This window comes from Panulirus ornatus, chromosome 63 (genome assembly GCF_036320965.1).
Source record: "Panulirus ornatus isolate Po-2019 chromosome 63, ASM3632096v1, whole genome shotgun sequence".
Classification (NCBI taxonomy): domain Eukaryota; kingdom Metazoa; phylum Arthropoda; class Malacostraca; order Decapoda; family Palinuridae; genus Panulirus; species Panulirus ornatus.
In genome coordinates, this window is record NC_092286.1 from 2,286,867 (window position 1) to 2,302,594 (window position 15,728).

A 15,728-nucleotide genomic window follows, 5' to 3' on the forward strand; every position below is an offset into this window, starting at 1 on the left:
ACGATACACTAGTTAGAACAGTAATCTCCCTATTGAAAATTCCTCAAAACTTTCCTCTCTACTCTGACGGTTCTGTAATTCCACCTCTAGACTTAATGAACATACTTGGTATTACTGTAACATCCACTCTATCTTGGGAGCTCCACATTACAGAAATAGTTAAGTCTACCTCAGGGAAACTGGAAGTCATGTTTAGAAGTAAAATATCTTTTTCCGAACACTTTCCGTTTATACAAAGCACTGATCCATACTTGTATGGAGTACTGCTCTCACATTTTTGGGTACTACTAGTTATGCATCCTTACTTGGAAGAAGTGAGTAAAAAGCAGTCAGACTTGTAAACCCTCCCATGCAAACTTCAAAACTTGACTGCCTTGCCTTATTCCACAATGTTGGTTTACTTTCCCACTTCTACAGGTATTACTTTGGTTTTGCACCTGAGAGCTGGCTCCTTGTGTGCCTCCACCACTAGCTAGACATTGTAATACTCAGCAAGCTACAGCACCATATGTTACTGTGGCCACTGACAACTCAAGAGTGGGCCATTCTGATAACTGTTTCTTTGTTCACACCTCAAAACTTTGGATCTCCCTAACTTTTCATGTCTAACAATAACTATAAACTGGCACATTCTAAAAGACAGGTTTTTCACTTTATCCAAAATACATAAATACCTTCTTGTCTTTTTCTTTCTCCCTTTCATTAACCTCTCTACATTTCAATTATGGCATGGCCTTGATGTGGACTTTTGTCCATGACTGGAACCTCCAATAAAAAAAAAAGTAACGCTCAATTTTGAGTATGTGGCAACTCAGGTTCAGGCATGAAATAATAAAGATATAATCATGGAAACTTCATAAACTTAAATAATTTCCATAGTAATTGAGACTGGGAAAAGGAATGCAGTAGCCAGGAGCTGCTTTGTGTAAGAGAGGTTCTGTGAAATTTATAATGGAGTGGAGGCATGAGTGCTTCAAGCCTCTAACACAAAGGGAACAGTAAGAAAGAGGAAGAAAATATCTAATAACAGATGCCACTAGGCAAAAGAGCTTTGAGATGTGTGGTTGCATAAATATAAATCACACTCTAGCCAGCCAGCATTTGCAAGGTATGAGAAAGCAAAGAATGAGCATGGTAGGATAAGAAGAGACGAAAACAGAAACTTTGAAAAGAATACTGTAGCCAAGGCAGATGAAAATTTAAAACTTTTTCATTAATTCATCAGAAGTCAGTTGTCTGTTTAGGAGCAGCTAATCAGGTTAAGATTTTTAAAATGAAAAACTGTAGAGGATGATGTAAGAATATGTGAGGAACTGAGTAATGAGTTCAAAAGACTTTCACAATGAAAAACACTATAGCCAAAGCACCAGTGAGTTGGAGTGAGGAGGTGGTTTTGGAAACTGTTGAGATATATAGAAAAGATGCTAAAAGAATATTCAAACAGGACTTTACCTATACAAAGTTCACGATTCTGATGAAAATTCATCATATTTGCTGAAGAATATGTGTAGATACACTAGACAAAACCCTTGAATTACTGTTCAAGATGTAACTGGAGACAAGCAAAGGAATGGAAAGGGTTAAATGTCTTATTTACTTATAAGAAAGGACACTGGAAAGAAGTGTTGAACTACAGACCAGTTTCACTAAAAAGTGTGGTGTGTAAAGTTCTTGAAGAGATTAACGGATAGTAAGCTGATGACTTTCTACAAAAGATAAATTTCTTAAGTGAGGGACAGCATTGTTTTAGGGAAAGAAGGTCATGTGTAAGTTTGCTCTTAAGAGTTCTTAGAGTAAACCCAGTCCTGGACAAAGGGAAATACTGGGTTTAGTCTGTATCTGGACTGCCAAAAGACATTTGACACTGTGCCACATATGAGACTGATAAATTTAGCTGGAATTGGGGGAGAAATTCCCACAATGGACAAAAGATTATCTCAGTAGGAAGGAACTAAGAACACATGTTTGAGGAATTTTTCCAAATGGGTTGAGGTAATCAGCAAAGTGCCACAGGGTCAGTTCTGAGACAATTATTCTTCTTGATCTATATCAATGACCTGCCTGTACATGTGGAATCCTGCCTGATTATGTTTGCAGGTGATGCAAAAGGTTGTGAGGAAGTGAAATGTGAGCCAAATTTCACCAGCATACTAGGAGACCTAAACAGACCCCTAAAGTTGGTTTGAAACAAGGTTGATGAAATTCATCCTGGGCAAATGTAAAGTAACGAAGACGGGAAAAAGTGGTAGACAGCCTAACTATAATTATTACCAAGCAGGATATAAGATTCTGGATTTTACGTTAAAAGAACCTGGAGTTTAATATCATCCCTAACCTATCACAAGAGTCCTATATCAGGAGAATATTGACAATGTGGACAGTGGATAGTTCTTTGAGGGCTGGAGGGTCAGAGCAACCAAAGGACATGATATGAAATTAAATAAGAAACTTGCAAATAAGGATGTAAAGAAAGACTTTCACAGTATAAGAGAGGTGGATGAATGGAACAGACTGACTGAGGGCATGATTCATGCTGACAGCACACAAATCTAAGAAGTTGTATGATAGCAGAGTGTTCAAGAGATCTAGCTCCACAAGCAAAATAACTACTTCCCTGTAAAGGACAAACAAGTAATTATGAAGAAAAACGCTTAAAACAGGTATTCCATGGAACTCATTGTATTCCCTAAAGTGTGGCTTTGTAACTGGAAAGAAAAATGGGTGAAAATAGTGCTCAGAAACATCAAAACAACTGCATCAAGTTCTGAGGCCAACTTTGTGATTTTCTAAAGATACGAACCAGGTTACATTCCAGAGTAAAATCTTTAATGATGGGCATCAGTCCAGGAAAATTCAAAGCATTATAATGGGTCTTATGCCACTCTTCAGATGATGGAATATAACTGTGTTTGATTTTGACTTCTCAACCTAAAACAGCTATCTTGCATGTTGCATTGTCTCAACAACAATGGATGGGCAGACAGACATATGGACGATGACAGATTAAGTGACCTCTAAGCGTAAGCCATGCTATACATGTAAGACATGAAGTGTTACATGACGTAAGACCATATGCCTAACATCATTCTGCAATCAAAAGAAGAGTACAATGATGCATACAGAGAGAAACAGCATTATTTAATTACATAGTTCCATTACTCAGTATTTCCCAAAAAACAGACTCACCAACTATCTTGAGACCTCTCTCCTATTCTTTTAGGACCTGTCCTACCCTTCCTCATTTTTCATATTTTTCTTTTCATGCAAAACAGTTTACTTCAAGTTTACTGGATGTCAAGACAAGCTATAAATACACATGTAAATATTAAGATATACACAAAAACTATTTCTGTGATATACAAAGCCATAACCCTCACCATTCATTATGAAGAAAATCTCTAATGATTCAGATTTTGTCATTTATAGTTTCTTTCCTACCTTCACTTTCTTTCCTTCTTCATTTAACGTATACTCTGTTATAGTCTTAGAATTACCATCAATTTTCTCAACTGGAGGTGGAAGGTTTCCTCCTGCAAAAAACATTACATTGTAGAAATTAACATATTTTTTTGAAGATGAAAATTTCCATGAACATATAAAAGTCAATATCATTTCACTATGATGATGAGAAAGTATGAGCATATTACACTTCATGAGCTTTTTTTTTTTTGCAAGAACCATTTCAGTTAGACATCTGATATACTTTGACCCAGAAAGGCTGGTTCATTCTCTTCATCATAATATTTACATTAGTAACATTAGTGAGGAGCTACCAGACAACAGGTTCCCACACAGAAAGCATAGTACCATACCTCCAGCCCAACTACAACCTAAAGCAGGAGTTTTTAAATTTGCTCACCTTGGAATACAGAAGACTGAAGGGTAACCTCATCACAATCTTTAAGTTTCTAGGAGGTAAACCAAGTGGTCAGAGGACAGTTCTTTGGGAGATGTAGAGATAGAGCAACCAGAGGACTAAACTTGCAAATAAGAATGCAAAGAAATACTTATATAGTACAAGAGTAGTGGATTAATGGATCAAACTGATTGAGGGTGTGGTTAATGCAAACAACATCCATAAACTCAAGAGGCTGTATAATAGTTGACAGCATTCAAGAGATGGGGCCCAACAATAGGTTATACAATAAATAATTACAAGTTGTCAAAAGAACAAAGTAATACAAAGAAACTGAATCCTTTTGATCCTGTTTATGATTGCAAGACATGTTAAAATGATCACTGAATAAAAAGTAGCATACATGAGAACTACATACAAACATGAGACCCATAAATGTACAAACAATGTTGGACGTAAGCAAAGTATCTATCAAGCCTCCATTAATGCAACTTATGAAAATGATGCCAACCAGAGAGGACACTTACCTTCTACTTCTTCCACTTCATCAGCCCAACTTGATTTCACCACACTGTAGAGAAAATAATTTCTAATTACATAAAAAAATAACTGTATTCAATCTATGCTGGCAAAAACCATGATTTTTAGATAAATACATGATCATTACTGTACTATTCAAAAGCAAAACTCCATGTGTTTTACTTCTGTACTGCTATCTCAAAACCCTTCAAATCCAGTACTGCATATACACTGTAATCATCTGAGAGTGATAAATACATTTGCAAAAGCGATGTCGCTTCCATATTAGATCTTTGTCATCTCTACATCAGCCCTGATTGTCATCTGCAGGCTTCTGGGCACAGCATTGGCAAGGGGCCATGTGGTCTTGATCTCTTGAATGAGGTGAAGCACTGCTGAAGTGTTGCAGGAAGCAGCTGCCTGATTCTGTATTCTGAGTGCCTAATGTGCCTAAAAATCTCACATGTACCTATATTTTCTTGCTTCCAGGCAAGAACTTGGGTTTTCTCCGTAGATAGATGAGCCAACTACCTTGCAGCATAGATGGAAGAAAAACAGCACCCAGAAGAGACATTTCCAACCTGAAGTGGCAGCGAAGAAAAAAGATACATCGTCCTTCCCTCAAGATAGTATGAAGATCACAATGAGGCAGGGAGCTGACACTCACACCATTAGACACACTGATCTCAGCAACCATATGCATGATGATTTCATCCTTAGAGTGTCACATGCTTGTACCTACAATAAACCTTAGCCATGCATTGCCTTTGAAAATATATGAGGGCAAACAATGTTCTGTAACACTGTTATTACAAAAATATGCACTTTTACTTGTGGAACTTATGGATCCGGAGAAAGCATTTGGTATGATGATAGTAAATATTTAAATGAAATGTTAAGAATACAGTATATGGTGTGGGAGAAAAGCTATTAAAGAGAAGTATTTATTAAAAGAATATAGCAGAGGGTGAGTGGTTCCAGGTAAAGGTGGGTCTGTGCCAGGGGTGTGTGATGTCACCAAGGCTATGTAATGTGCTTATGGATTAAATGGTGAGGAAGGTAAATGCAAGGGACTTAGAGAAAGAGCGGGAGGTAGGTATGCATTTTTTTTTTTTGAGCTGGGAGGTATGTGAATTCTAGTTTGATGACAACATGGAGCAGGTGGTAGATCCAAATGAAAAACTAGAAAAGTTGGTATCCGAGTTTGGGAGACTGCATGAAAGGTGAAGCTGAGATAATGAAGGTTATTAAGTTCAGCAATGCAAAGAGACAGGTTAATTGAGTTGTAAGTTTGAAGGAAGGAAACTTGAAGAAAATGAAGTCTTTTAAATAAGTAAAGGGTGGACCAGGGGAGCTGAGTCATGCAGTGCTTGAGGGCACAAAGGTCCTTAGAACACTGAGGATTATCTTAACAGTGATGTATGAATGAAAAACAAGGCTATTGTTGAAAATGTATGGATGAGGGTGAATGTGTTGAAAATGAAATGCTCGATGATGATATGCAGTATGAGTAGGGTGGAACAAGTAAGATATGATAGGGTAAGAGAGAAGTGTAATAATAATTTGAGTATGACTGACAGCTGTCACCAGCTTCTGCAGTTTCTCACATGAATCAGCCACAAGTGCTGTATCATCAGCGAACAACAACTGACTCACTTCCCAAGCTCTCTCATCCCCAACAGACTTCATACTTGCCCCTCTTTCCAAAACTCTTGCATTTACCTCCCTAACAACCCCATCGATAAACAAATTAAACAACCATGGAGACATCACACACCCCTGCCGCAAACCTACATTCACTGAGAACCAATCACTTTCCTCTCTTCCTAAACGCACATATGCCTTGCATCCTCGATAAAAACTTTTCACTGCTTCTAACAACTTTCCTCCCACACCATATATTCTTAATACCTTCCACAGAGCATCTCTATCAACTCTATCATATGCCTTCTCCAGATCCATAAATGCTACATACAAATCCATTTGCTTTTCTAAGTATTTCTCACATACATTCTTCAAAGCAAAATATATATATATATATATATATATATATATATATATATATATATATATATATATATATATTTTTTTTCAAACTATTCGCCATTTCCCGCGTTAGCGAGGTAGCGTTAAGAACAGAGAACTGGGCCATTGAGGGAATATCCTCACCTGGCCCCCTTCTCTGTTCCTTCTTTTGGAAAATTAAAAAAAATTGAGAGGGGAGGATTTCCAGCTCCCCGCTCCCTCCCCTTTTAGTCGCCTTCTACGACACGCAGGGAATACGTGGGAAGTATTCTTTCTCCCCTATCCCCAGGGATAATATATATATATATATATATATATATATATATATATATATATATATATATATATATATATATATATATATATATTATATAATATATGTATATTATATATTTTTTTTTTCCTTTGTCGCTGTCTCCCGCGTTTGTGAGCTAGCGCAGGGAAACAGACGAAAGAAATGGCCCGGCCCACCCCCACACACATGTATATACATGCGTCCACACACGCAAATATACATACCTACACAGCTTTCCATGGTTTGCCCCAGACGCTTCGCATGCGCTGGTTTGGTCCGCTGACGGCGCGTCGGCCCAGGTATACCACATCGATCCAATTCACTCTAATATATATATATATATATATATATATATATATATATATATATATATATATAGGGATAGGGGATTAAGAGTACTTCCCACGTATTCCCTGCGTGTCGTAGAAGGCGACTAAAAGGGGAAGGAGCGGGGGGCTGGAAAACCTCCCCTCTCGTTTTTTTTTTAATTTTCCAAAAGAAGGAACAGAGAATTGGGCCAGGTGAGGGTATTCCCTCAAAGGCCCAGTCCTCTGTTCTTAACGCTACCTCGCTAATGCGGGAAATGGCGAATAGTTTGAAAAAAAAAAAAAAAAATTTTATTTATTTATTTTGCTTTGTCGCTGTCTCCCGCATTTGCGAGGTAGCGCAAGGAAACAGACGAAATAAATGGCCCAACCCACCCACATACACATGTATATACATACACGTCCTCACGCGCAAATATACATACCTATACATCTCAATGTACACATATATATACAGACACAGACACATACATATATACACATGCACACAATTCACACTGTCTGCCTTCATTCATTCCTATCGCCACCTCGCAACACATGGAATAACATCCTCCTCCCCCCTCATGTGTGCGAGGTAGCGCTAGTAAAGGACAACAAACGCCCCATTCATTCACATTCAGTCTCTAGCTGTCATGCAATAATGCCCTAAACCACAGCTCCCTTTCCACATCCAGGCCCCACACAACTTTCCATGGTTTACCCCAGACGCTTCACACGCCCTGATTCAATCCATTTACAGCACGTTGACCCCGGTATACCACATCGATCCAATTCACTCTATTCCTTGCCCGCCTTTCACCCTCCCGCATGTTCAGGCCCCGATCACTCAAAATCTTTTTCACTCCATCTTTCCACCTCCAATTGGTCTCCCACTTCTCGTTCCCTCCACCTCCGACACATATATCCTCTTGGTCAATCTTTCCATGTGCCCAAGCCATTTCAAAACACCCTCTTCTGCTCTATCAACCACGCTCTTTTTATTTCCACACATCTCTCTTACCCTTACATTACTTACTCAATCAAACCACCTCACACCACATATTGTCCTCAAACATCTTTCCAGCACATCTACATACATATATATATATATATATATATATATATATATATATATATATTTCTTTTTTTTTTTTTTTTTTTGCTTTGTCGCCGTCTCCCGCATTTGCGAGGTAGCGCAAGAAAACAGACGAAAGAAATGGCCCAACCCACCCCCATACACATGTATATACATACACGTCCACACACGCAAATATACATACCTACACAGCTTTCCATGGTTTACCCCAGACGCTTCACATGCCCTGATTCAATCCACTGACAGCACGTCAACCCCGCTATACCACATCGATCCAATTCACTCTATTCCTTGCCCTCCTTTCACCCTCCTGCATGTTCAGGCCCCAATCACACAAAATCTTTTTCATTCTATCTTTCCACCTCCAATTTGGTCTCCCACTTCTCCTCGTTCCCTCCACCTCCAACACATATATCCTCTTGGTCAATCTTTCCTCACTCATTCTCTCCATGTGACCAAACCATTTCAAAACACCCTCTTCTGCTCTCTCAACCACGCTCCTTTTATTTCCACACATCTCTCTTACCCTTACGTTACTTACTCGATCAAACCACCTCACACCACACATTGTCCTCAAACATCTCATTTCCAGCACATCCACCCTCCTGCGCACAACTCTATCCATAGCCCACGCCTCGCAACCATACAAAATTCTTGGAACCACTATTCCTTCAAACATACCCATTTTTGCTTTCCGAGATAATGTTCTCGACTTCCACACATTCTTCAAGGCTCCCAGGATTTTCGCCCCCTCCCCCACCCTATGATCCACTTCCGCTTCCATGGTTCCATCCGCTGCCAGATCCACTCCCAGATATCTAAAACACTTTACTTCCTCCAGTTTTTCTCCATTCAAACTTACCTCCTAATTGACTTGACCCTCAACCCTACTGTACCTAATAACCATGCTCTTATTCACATTTACTCTTAACTTTCTTCTTTCACACACTTTACCAAACTCAGTCACCAGCTTCTGCAGTATCTCACATGAATCAGCCACCAGTGCTGTATCATCAGCGAACAACAACTGACTCACTTCCCAAGCTCTCTCATCCCCAACAGACTTCATACTTGCCCCTCTTTCCAAAACTCTTGCATTCACCTCCCTAACAACCCCATCCATAAACAAATTAAACAACCATGGAGACATCACACACCCCTGCCGCAAATCTACATTCACTGAGAACCAATCACTCTCCTCTCTTCCTACACGTACACATGCCTTACATCCTCGATAAAAACTTTTCACTGCTTCTAACACCTTGCCTCCCACACCATATATTCTTAATACCTTCCACAGAGCATCTCTATCAACTCTATCATATGCCTTCTCCAGATCCATATATGCTACATACAAATCCATTTGCTTTTCTAAGTATTTCTCACATACATTCTTCAAAGCAAACACCTGATCCACACATCCTCTACCACTTCTGAAACCACACTGCTCTTCCCCAATTTGATGCTCTGTACATGCCTTCACCCTCTCAATCAATACCCTCCCATATAATTTACCAGGAATACTCAACAAACTTATACCTCTGTAATTTGAGCACTCACTCTTATCCCCTTTGCCTTTGTACAATGGCACTATGCACGCATTCCGCCAATCCTCAGGCACCTCACCATGAGTCATACATACATTAAATAACCTTACCAACCAGTCAATATTACAGTCACCCCCTTTTTTAATAAATTCCACTGCAATACCATCCAAACCTGCTGCCTTGCCGGCTTTCATCTTCCACAAAGCTTTTACTACCTCTTCTCTGTTTACCAAATCATTTTCCCTAACCCTCTCACTTTGCACACCACCTCAACCAAAACACCCTATATCTGCCACTCTATCATCAAACACATTCAACAAACCTTCAAAGTATTCACTCCATCTCCTTCTCACATCATCACTACTTGTTATCACCTCCCCATTTGCGCCCTTCACTGAAGTTCCCATTTGCTCCCTTGTCTTACGCACTTTATTTACCTCTTTCCAGAACATCTTTTTATTCTCCCTAAAATTTAATGATACTCTCTCACCCCAACTCTCATTTGGCCTCTTTTTCACCTCTTGCACCTTTCTCTTGACCTCTTGTCTCTTTCTTTTATACATCTCCCACTCAATTGCATTTTTTCCCTGCAAAAATCATCCAAATGCCTCTCTCTTCTCTTTCACTAATAATCTTACTTCTTCATCCCACCACTCACTACCCTTTCTAATCAACCCACCTCCCACTCTTTTCATGCCACAAGCATCTTTTGCGCAATCCATCACTGATTCCCTAAATACATCCCATTCCTCCCCCACTCCCCTTACTTCCATTGTTCTCACCTTTTTCCATTCTGTACTCAGTCTCTCCTGGTACTTCCTCACACAAGTCTCCTTCCCAAGCTCACTTACTCTCACCACCCTCTTCACCCCAACATTCACTCTTCTTTTCTGAAAACCCATACAAATCTTCACCTTAGCCTCCACAAGATAATGATCAGACATCCCTCAAGTTGCACCTCTCAGCACATTAACATCCAAAAGTCTCTCTTTCATGCGCCTGTCAATTAACACGTAATCCAATAACGCTCTCTGGCCATCTCTCCTACTTACATACGTATACTTACGTATATCTCGCTTTTTAAACCAGGTATTCCCAATCACCAGTCCTTTTTCAGCACAGAAATCTACAAGCTCTTCACCATTTCCATTTACAACACTGAACACCCCATGTATACCAATTATTCCCTCAACTGCCACATTACTAACCTTTGCATTCAAATCACCCATCACTATAACCCGGTCTCGTGCATCAAAACCACTAACACACTCATTCAGCTGCTCCCAAAACACTTGCCTCTCATGATCTTTCTTCTCATGCCCAGGTGCATATGCACCAATAATCACCCATCTCTCTCCATCAACTTTCAGTTTTACCCATATTAATCGAGAATTTACTTTCTTACATTCTATCACATACTCTCCCACAACTCCTGTTTCAGGAGTAGTGCTACTCCTTCCCTTGCTCTTGTCCTCTCACTAACCCCTGACTTTACTCCCAAGACATTCCCAAACCACTCTTCCCCTTTCCCTTGAGCTTCGTTTCACTCAGAGCCAAAACATCCAGGTTCCTTTCCTCAAACATACTACCTATCTCTCCTTTTTTCACATCTTGGTTACATCCACACACATTTAGACACCCCAGTCTGAGCCTTCGAGGAGGATGAGCACTCCCCGCATGACTCCTTCTTCTGTTTCCCATTTTAGAAAGTTAAATATATATATATATATATATATATATATATATATATATATATATATATATATATATATATATATATATTTTTTTCTTTTTATACTTTCTCGCTGTCTCCCGCGTTTGCGAGGTAGCGCAAGGAAACAGATGAAAGAAATGGCCCCACCCCCCCCCCCCATACACATGTATATACATACGTCCACACACGCAAATATACATACCTACACAGCTTTCCATGGTTTACCCAGACGCTTCACATGCCTTGATTCAATCCACTGACAGCACGTCAACCCCGGTATACCACATCACTCCAATTCACTCTATTCCTTGCCCTCCTTCCACCCTCCTGCATGTTCAGGCCCCGATCACACAAAATCTTTTTCACTCCATCTTTCCACCTCCAATTTGGTCTCCCTCTTCTCCTTGCTCCCTCCACCTCCGACACATATATCCTCTTGGTCAATCTTTCCTCACTCATCCTCTCCATGTGCCCAAACCACTTCAAAACACCCTCTTCTGCTCTCTCAACCACGCTCTTTTTATTTCCACACATCTCTCTTACCCTTACGTTACTCACTCGATCAAACCACCTCACACCACACATTGTCCTCAAACATCTCATTTCCAGCACATCCATCCTCCTGCGCACAACTCTATCCATAGCCCACGCCTCGCAACCATACAACATTGTTGGAACCACTATTCCTTCAAACATACCCATTTTTGCTTTCCGAGATAATGTTCTCGACTTCCACACATTCTTCAAGGCCCCCAGAATTTTCGCCCCCTCCCCCACCCTATGATCCACTTCCGCTTCCATGGTTCCATCCGCTGCCAGATCCACTCCCAGATATCTAAAACACTTCACTTCCTCCAGTTTTTCTCCATTCAAACTCACCTCCCAATTGACTTGACCCTCAACCCTACTGTACCTAATAACCTTGCTCTTATTCACATTTACTCTTAACTTTCTTCTTCCACACACTTTACCAAACTCAGTCACCAGCTTCTGCAGTTTCTCACATGAATCAGCCACCAGCGCTGTATCATCAGCGAACAACAACTGACTCACTTCCCAAGCTCTCTCATCCCCAACAGACTTCATACTTGCCCCTCTTTCCAAAACTCTTGCATTTACCTCCCTAACAACCCCATCCATAAACAAATTAAACAACCATGGAGACATCACACACCCCTGCCGCAAACCTACATTCACTGAGAACCAATCACTTTCCTCTCTTCCTACACGTACACATGCCTTACATCCTCGATAAAAACTTTTCACTGCTTCTAACAACTTTCCTCCCACACCATATATTCTTAATACCTTCCACAGAGCATCTCTATCAACTCTATCATATGCCTTCTCCAGATCCATAAATGCTACATGGTTTGGGCACATGGAGAGAATGAGTGAGGTAAGGTTGACCAAGAGGATATATGTGTCGGAGGTGGAGGGAACGAGGAGAAGAGGGAGACCAAATTGGAGGTGGAAAGATGGAGTGAAAAAGATTTTGTGTGATCGGGGCCTGAACTTGCAGGAGGGTGAAAGGAGGGCAAGGAATAGAGTGAATTGGAGCAATGTGGTATACCGGGGTTGATGTGCTGTCAGTGGATTGAATCAAGACATGTGAAGCGTCTGGGGTAAACCATGGAAAGCTGTGTAGGTATGTATATTTGCGTGTGTGGACGTATGTATATGCATGTGTATGGGGGTGGGTTGGGCCATTTCTTTCGTCTGTTTCCTTGCGCTACCTCGCAAACGCGGGAGACAGCGACAAAGTATAAAAAAAAAAAAAAAATATATATATATATATATATATATATATATATATATATATATATATATATATATATATATATATTTTTTTTTATTCATACTATTCACCATTTCCCACAATAGCGAGGTAGCGTTAAGAACAGAGGACTGGGCCTTTGAGGGAATATCCTCACCTGGCCCCCTTCTCTGTTCCTTCTTTTGGAGAATTAAAAAAAAAAAAACCCAGAGGGGAGGATTTCCCGCCCCCCGCTCCCTTCCCTTTCAGTCGCCTTCTACGACACGCAGGGAATACGTGGGAAGTATTCTTTCTCCCCTATCCCCAGGGATATATATATATATATATATATATATATATATATATATATATATATATATATATATATATATATATATCTGTTTCCCATTTTAGAAAGTTAATACAAGGAGGGAAGGATTTCTGGCCCCCGCTCCCGTCCCCTCTAGTCGCTTTCTACGACACGCGAGGAATACGTGGGAAGTATTCTTTCACCCCTATCCCCAGGGATAATATACATATATATATACATATACACATACACACACACACACATACATATGCACATACACACACACACACATACATACATATATATACCTATATATATATGTATAGATATTTGACAATATATCCTCTTGAGCCTGATTGTTCTACATTACCTTAAGCTGGCATTCGATTCTACATTTCATATTTCTGTATAATGTGTTATGTCAATTAAATACACACCTTAAGTCCAAAAGCCACCAACACCCACAGCCAAGTTGTCAGTGTGCTCTCCTGGGATGTACTCAAACTTCCATAATAAATTTGTTACCACAACCATTTGTCCTTCAGTTATAGTATCGAGTAGCTCAGGACAGAAATGATCACATGGCTCCCGAGGAACCAACCTTATGTGGCTCCACCCTCGGACTTGAGCTACCCATAGCAATTCTGTTTGAAAGTCCACCTCTTTATATACTTTGCCCTTAAAGTCTGAGGATATGATGACCCAATTTGAGTCAGAGAAGTCAACCATATGAGGAATGAAGTATGGGCGCCGGTAGATTTGCCGTAAGGCCTTTGCAGCCTTCTTATTACAATTCTCCCAATGACCATACCAGCGGTGTACATCTGGATTATGAATTTTCTTTAGGAACCCTCTCAAGTCATCAGGACGTAAGCGGAGGTTAGAGGTCAACTCACAAGGATATATGCCACGTAACTCCTCACTCAGGTACATTTCTGTAATGTTGTCAAACCAGAACCGCTCAGTATTCATGATAGGCCAATCATCCATGGCATCCGTGACAATAAAGGGAATATCATTCTTCAAGTAATCTTCAGACACAACATCCGATGATGCATTACTCAGTCTGTTTCCTTGCACTACCTCGCAAACGCGGGAGACAGCGACAAAGTATAATAAATATATATATATATATATATATATATATATATATATATATAAATACAAAGCAAAAATATATATACATATATATATATATATATATATATATATATATATATATATATATATATATATATATATATATATATTTTTGCCGCTGTCTCCCGTGTTTGCGAGGTAGCGCAAGGAAACAGACGAAAGAAATGGCCCAACCCACTCCCATACACATGTATATACATACGTCCACACACGCAAATATACATACCTACACAGCTTTCCATGGTTTACCCCAGACGCTTCACATGCCCTGATTCAATCCACTGACAGCACGTCAACCCCGGTATACCACATCGATCCAATTCACTCTATTCCTTGCCCTCCTTTCACCCTCCTGCATGTTCAGGCCCCGATCACACAAAATCTTTTTCACTCCAGTTAAGAGTGAATGTGAATAAGAGCAAGGTTATTAGGTACAGTAGGGTTGAGGGTCAAGTCAATTGGGAGGTAAGTTTGAATGGAGAAAAATTGGAGGAAGTAAAGTGTTTTAGATATCTGGGAGTGGATCTGGCAGCGGATGGAACCATGGAAGCGGAAGTGGATCATAGGGTGGGGGAGGGGGCGAAAATCCTGGGAGCCTTGAAGAATGTTTGGAAGTCGAGAACATTATCTCGGAAAGCAAAAATGGGTATGTTTGAAGGAATAGTGGTTCCAACAATGTTGTATGGTTGCGAGGCATGGGCTATGGATAGAGTTGTGCGCAGGAGGATGGATGTGCTGGAAATGAGATGTTTGAGGACAATGTGTGGTGTGAGGAGGTTTGATCGAGTAAGTAACGTAAGGGTAAGAGAGATGTGTGGAAATAAAAAGAGCGTGGTTGAGAGAGCAGAAGAGGGTGTTTTGAAATGGTTTGGTCACATGGAGAGAATGAGTGAGGAAAGATTGACCAAGAGGATATATGTGTCGGAGGTGGAGGGAACGAGGAGAAGAGGGAGACCAAATTGGAGGTGGAAAGATGGAGTGAAAAAGATTTTGTGTGATCGGTTCCTGAACATGCAGGAGGGTGAAAGGAGGGCAAAGAATAGACTGAATTGGAGCGATGTGGTATACCGGGGTTGATGTGCTGTCAGTGGTTTGAATCAAGGCATGTGTATGGGGGTGGGTTGGGCCATTTCTTTCGTCTGTTTCCTTGCGCTACCTCGCAAAC

General features: G+C 40.3%; 2 protein-coding genes across 2 annotated transcripts in view; both read right to left on the bottom strand.

Moving 5' to 3' along the window:
- The window catches only part of LOC139745897 (eukaryotic translation initiation factor 3 subunit G-like), a 69,701-nt gene that overhangs the window by 49,358 nt on the left and 4,615 nt on the right, over positions 1–15,728 (bottom strand). Inside the window, exons 2-3 of the mRNA XM_071656558.1 lie at positions 4,384–4,427; positions 3,439–3,530 (exon numbers count right to left, since the gene is read on the bottom strand). Coding sequence (XP_071512659.1) covers positions 3,439–3,530; positions 4,384–4,427 — 136 coding nt within the window. The remainder of the gene's footprint in view (positions 1–3,438; positions 3,531–4,383; positions 4,428–15,728) is intronic.
- On the bottom strand, positions 13,645–14,533 carry LOC139746034 (uncharacterized; the record flags this gene model as incomplete). The annotated part of the gene is made up of 1 exon (XM_071656846.1): positions 13,645–14,533. A coding segment is annotated over one exon (672 nt), but the record flags the coding sequence as incomplete, so codon positions are not given.